The sequence below is a fragment of the Myxine glutinosa genome, chromosome 7 (assembly GCF_964187855.1).
Source record: "Myxine glutinosa chromosome 7, kmMyxGlut1.1, whole genome shotgun sequence".
In the NCBI taxonomy this organism is placed as follows: Eukaryota; Metazoa; Chordata; class Myxini; order Myxiniformes; family Myxinidae; genus Myxine; species Myxine glutinosa.
In genome coordinates, this window is record NC_136267.1 from 46,550,101 (window position 1) to 46,556,100 (window position 6,000).

The 6,000-nt window shown below is 44.1% G+C and overlaps 1 protein-coding gene across 1 annotated transcript in view; it reads left to right on the forward strand.

Moving 5' to 3' along the window:
- LOC137431195 (sulfotransferase 1B1) overlaps positions 1 to 4,086 on the forward strand; it is a 139,285-nt gene extending 135,199 nt beyond the window's left edge. Inside the window, exons 6-9 of the mRNA XM_078781637.1 lie at positions 2,138 to 2,232; positions 2,357 to 2,534; positions 2,967 to 3,102; positions 3,203 to 4,086. Of these exons, the coding sequence (XP_078637763.1) occupies positions 2,138 to 2,232; positions 2,357 to 2,534; positions 2,967 to 3,079 (386 nt within the window). The 3' untranslated portion in view covers positions 3,080 to 3,102; positions 3,203 to 4,086. The remainder of the gene's footprint in view (positions 1 to 2,137; positions 2,233 to 2,356; positions 2,535 to 2,966; positions 3,103 to 3,202) is intronic.
- Positions 4,087 to 6,000: the final 1,914 nt, after the last annotated feature.

The window sequence follows — 6,000 nt, forward strand, 5'->3', positions numbered from 1 at the left end:
CTCTCACTATGTCTCTCCGAAAAGATCGTCTGGAAAACCCTCCCATCTACTTTCTCAAGAATCCTCTCCAAGAAGGTCTGTCCCTCAAGCTTTTGGGCCTCACTATCAGCCAAGATCTTGCCTGGGAAAACCATATTTCGAATCTGGCCTCCAAAGCCAGTCGCCAACTGGGCATCCTCCGTCGTTGGAACTCCTTCCTTGGCACACCTGAGCTCCTCACCACATACAACGCTTTCATCTGCAGCTTTATGGAATACTGCTCTCCCATATGGGCTGGTGCTCCTGCCCCACACCTAGCTCGGCTTCACGCTGTAGAAACCAAAGCTTTCAGGATCATTGGTATCACCTGTGATGAAGCTGATTGTTATCTGCTCCTCCCCAAACCCCCGTCACGGTGGACCTCCGAGCCCCAAGAGGAGTCACGGCAGAAAGATGTGTTATTCTGTGTGTTAAAGATCAATAGTGAAACCACACCAATTGTTACCAACAAACAAGTATGGTATTAAGGTCACACAAGAATAACAGTACAATAATAATATTATTCAATTGTACAACCAATATATAATTCCTATGATGGTACCATCAGTTTCGTACAATATAACTCACTGTGCTACAAGTGAGCGAAAAGAACATTCCCAATGTCTCTGTCCCAGCTTCAAACCAAAGTCGATCCATGCTCCAGTGATCGTCAGAACGATGTTGTATCGAGACCAGAATCCCGTTCAGTTGACAGTCACACTGCCAAAGATGGGCAAAGGTACCCTCAAGAGGCGACTGGGAAATCACACCTTCGGGTATGGACGTTCAACGGCTCCCAATCGACGAACCGCAAATTCCCACTCAAAATCCACGTTACACACACACACCAGGTTAACGGCTGGATGCGTTGAAATGGTGGAAGCGAGGTGAAAAACCTGGAGCGATGCGAAAATCCAGTGCGAGGCAAAATGGCCAATGGTCCGTTCTCGAGACATAACGGCACTCCAATGATTCTCTTCGGAATCAACTGCAAAACCTGTCACGCAGGTTTATCTGTCACAGCGATAACAACTCTGTCGCAGGAATCCCTTTCCCAGGAAACCCCAAAGTTCGCTAGTGACCCCTGTTCGCCAGCGTTTGCTCAAAACCTCAATGCAGCTCGGCTCCTTCTCCGACCTCACTCGCTCCACCTCTTTTTCCTCTTCTTCCTTCCTCTTCTTCGTCCGGTTCCTGATCCGGTTTCCGGTTTCTTTTAAAACACTAACTTTTTTTACCTTTTGAAAACAGTAATCTCTATTTCAATTAAACGATAACAATAATAGTACATGCAACCAAAAATGTTTACAGTGGATGAGAACCACAACAACTGAAGTGACAAATCCGTAACACTGATTCTGAAGGCCTTTCACTCTCTCACTGCAGGCAGGTTGGTGGTCTTTCTGTCTTCTACCGACTCCTCTCTGGCCGAGTTTCGCCAGCTCTCTCTGTGTTGCGTCCTCCAAATATTCCTTCCAGGAAGCACAAGAACTGCCAGTAACCCTCATCTGGTGAAACTGGAAAAATCAAGACTCTCTGCTCACCTTCACTCTTTTATTCCTCTTTTCCCCACCTCTGGAACAAACTCCCCCACTCTCTTCAATCGCACTACTCCCTCCAGGTCTTTAAAACAGCTGTTCACCACCATCCCTCATCTTCCCCCATCCAAATCCTTGATCTTCTCTACCTCCGTTAATACACCCCAAATCCACATCTTTCAATCATCGACATCCTTCCTGAAAGTCCTAGTGGTGTCAATTTGTTTTATACCGTGTACGTGTACCCATTCCCTTCCCCTTGCCCCCCTCCCCCCCCCCACCCACCAGCCCTCTCACTTCCACAGATCTCCCGAGGTCCCTGTTCTCCACTGTTGTCCTTGTGTGCTTTCCTCTCTCTCTCCATATTGTCTCCCCCCTCCCTTTATTATGTTATTATGTTTAATGTGTCCGTTTATGTTTTTTGTGTTTTATGTGCTAATGTGTGTTTAATGTGATGGCTCTTACACGAGCCTCGATCTTGTATACAAAAAAAACAACAGATAAATATATCTAATGGCCAAGGCTTGAGATTTACTTGTGTCAAGATGAATAATTACAGGACAATTTTTCTTTCCTGTGTGCAGTGGGGTTTAGTTCCTGGTTTGATCACGTGAAGGGTTGGTGGTCTCTTCGTAAACAGCCAAACATCTTCTTCCTGTTCTACGAGGCGATGAAGAAGGTTGGAAACTCAAAGGGAAAGGAGATGGTTTCTGAAATTGGCGATAGGAGGGATCTTTACAACTTGGGAAGTAAATGTATTGCATACATTAAATTGTAGTTTTATTGAATCTCATGTTTCTCAGGACCTGGGTTATGAGGCAGGCCGTCTGGCCTCCTTTCTGGGACGTGATCTCTCACCAGAGGCAATGAAGAATTTGGTTGAACAGCTTTCCTTCAATTCTATGAAGACAAACATGGATGACAAGTTTTCCAATGTTGCCTCACCGGCAGGTTTTACCTTCAAGCAGTTTCTAAGAAAAGGTATTCATCTCTCTTCTCTCACCTGCAGAACCATCTTCCTGAGTCTGTTGTATCACCTTCTTCCCTCCAAGATTTCAAGTCTGCTGCCCACCACACCCAATGGTCTTTCTCATTTATACTTCTGAGTTTAACAAAAACACACCTGGATCGTGTTCCCACCCATCACTTGCAATTTCTCCCCTTGTGCTGATTGATCTGTCTATTCATTCTTCCTGCTTTCCCTATGTCTCATTTGGTGTCTGTTGACCCTTTGCTCCTGTTATTGTGCTCTTTAATGAACCAATATGCAAGTAGAAAAACAAGTTTATCACAGCAATAATTGCACATACACTGTATAGTTCTTAAGCAGGTAAACCTATAATGCCTTAAGACAATGAATTCCTGAACATGTTAAATTTACTGCTATTTTTCCACATCTTTTATTTCCCACAGGGCAGGTTGGCGATTGGAAGAATCACTTTACAGTCGCACAGAACGAGGTCATGGATCAACTTATCGCTGATCAACTCAAGGGGACTTCATTGGACTTCTTCTATGAGTTGTAATGCAACGAAAGGCATATTGCAAGGTTGGTACGTAGGACAAGAAAATATACGACCAAGTTTACAGAGGACAAGTGTGAGAAATGATGCATAATCGTTTTTCCATTTATGTCATTTCTATCACAGAAAACTTCAAATCTTCTGAAGTGGAGTGCCAGAAATTACCCAATCTAGTCATGTGCTTCTTTGGTGTCATCGAAGCTCCGCCGCTTCTGCACCAATGAGGGGAGCACCATTTTGTTTTTTGGCAAGCCTGTCATCTTTGCGGGCTCGTTTCGTGTTTCTAGATTTTGTCGTACTCATGTGTGAGTATTCCTTGTATAATTACCATAAGCACATCATGTAGAACTTGTAGAAACAATCAATGCAACTGTTGGGATGGTAATTTGTTGATTTAGCATGGTGATAAGCACTTCTGTGCAACGGTGAATGCGGACACATTGTGTAAAATACGCGATGTTGTAGTAAATGCATCATCCTCATGTATGAACATAATTAATTACTTTCATTGATATCACACCATATTTCTCGACTTCAGGGATTCAATGAATCAACCTGTGCTGTAACCCTAATTGGTTGTGTCTAGTCATCCGCTATAGTACTGGGGGTAAGTTTTACATGAATTGATTATGTGCACACGATGTAGTATTCCTGGGCATTGGGAATGTTGTTCAAATGATGATTATTTACCTGAAATTTGATTTACCTGATTTACCTGACTCCTGGCCATTCTATTGTTTTGGGTCGAGTTGCTGACATAAGCAGATTGTGAATTCCTTTGAGCTAACTCAATACATGTAGTGGACCAATGTGGCAAGACTTGATATTTGGATAGTTTACTCTTCCCCTGGTCTATAACCTGGTAATATTGCACTTAAGTGATATATTTACCTGTGCTTTGATATTGACAAGGTTGTAATACTGGTGTATTGAGTCATTGGTGTGTCATTGGCTTGGCAGGACTTATTTACCTATGGTTCCTTTTGGTGGAAATAAACCACACAAAGAGACCCCTTGTTTTTTCTTTCTTACAGGAGGGGAGGGAAGGTTTGCCCCTTATATGGTGTTAGAGGTGGGATGTGTGGAGTATTTCTCTCAGTGGCAGGACTGTCTCAATCTCTATGTGATCCTTGGTTGATATTGTCGTGGAATTTAAACAGACTAAAATGTCCACACCAATGACAATTTTGAAGATTTAATTCTTTGGAGGAAATTCACTCAGGATACAACAAGATTTAAAACAAAATACTTTGCCGGCGTACATTGAACAGGACTCAACATGAACGTTCCAGGAATCTCCTGTCGATTCAGCTGACTTCACTCCCTTTATAGTAAATGAAGACAAATGATTAGACTGGGTCGGGTTGTCTTCAAAGTAGCAGGAAGTAGGGAGGGGGAGATCGGAGGACGGGGAATTTTTGATAATACTGAGTCAGACATTATCTTATCAGTTGGTCAACAAGGAACACAATTGAATCACAAAAAGTAGGAGTGCCAAAATATGTTTTGTAAGACAAAGCATTGACAGATCATATCCCCAAGTTGGTATTTACACAGCCCTGCAAATAAGAGATATGTAGATGTCTTTCCATCACATAGGCAACTCTTGGCACTGAACAAAGTCTAAGTTATACTTTCAAATCCCTGAACTCAGTTGAAATATACAGACTTGGCATTTAATATGGAATATTTTTTTTTTCTTGACTTGGGCTTACTTTCTTAACTCAGTATATCAATCTGGTGAGTTTCTTTTACACTTTGGTGATTTATTTGTTAAAAGAACCATGTCACTGATTGTCTGTCACAGCAAGAAGTCAACAACAGGATTATATCACAGGTGGCGTGGCAAAATGTACGGACAGGTGCATTTGACGATTGGCTTCACAGTCGGGTATACAAGGGTTGTTGCGTTCTGTATTAGTGGAAAACAACTGCTGAACGTCTCCAAAAGTTATTGCCGCTTCCTCTGGAGATGGTCCATCAACTCGACAATGCTGTTTGTCATGGAGTGGTGGCTTTACGAAATTACGGCATGAAAGACTGTGCTATTGCTCGGCAGTATGGCATCACTCAAGGTCAGGTGTCAAAGATCCTGAAACGAAATGCTCAGAGGGGTGTCCCTACTCCAATACCGAGGCCAGGACATCCCCGCAGTACCACAAGGAGGGATAATCGCCATCTGCACCGGTTAGTCTGCAATGGCCGTACCAAGTCAGCTAATCGGCTTAGGGCTGAGTGGCAGCAACTGACAAATGTGCCTGTATCCAGAAGGCTAGTCAACCAACGACTGGTTCAAGCAGGCTATCGTGCCAGGCGTCCCCTGAGAAAGCCACACCTGACCAGACAACACCGCCGGCGCCGATTGCAGTGGGCCAGAGAGCACCGTCAATGGCAGCCAGGACACTGGAATCACGTGATCTTCAGTGACGAGTCTAGATTTCTGGTCTATCGTCAAGATGGCCGTGTCTGAGTGCGCAGACAAGTGCATGAAGCCTACAACAAAGATTGTATAGTGCCAAGAGTCCAAGCTGGAGGTGGTGGGGTGACCGTTTGGGCTGCTTTTCATGCAGGGGGCAAAACTGACCTGGTTGTTCTGAATGGAAACCTGAACCAGTTCAAGTACAGGGCCATTCTGGAAGAAACATTGCTTCCATTTGTTCGTGCAGCCTTTCGAGGAAACTTTGTCTTCCAAGATGACAATGCATGGCATCATCATGCTCGCATGATCCAACACTTTCTTGCTGACCGTGGTGTAGAGCATATGGAGTGGCCTGCCATGTCCCCGGATATGAATCCGATAGAGAAACTGTGGGCAGAATTAACGCGTCAAATCGACCACTTGGACCAGCATCCGACCTCTGTGCGTAAATTGCAGCAGGCTATTGTCACTGCATGGCAAGCAATTCCTGTCCAAACCTTGGCAA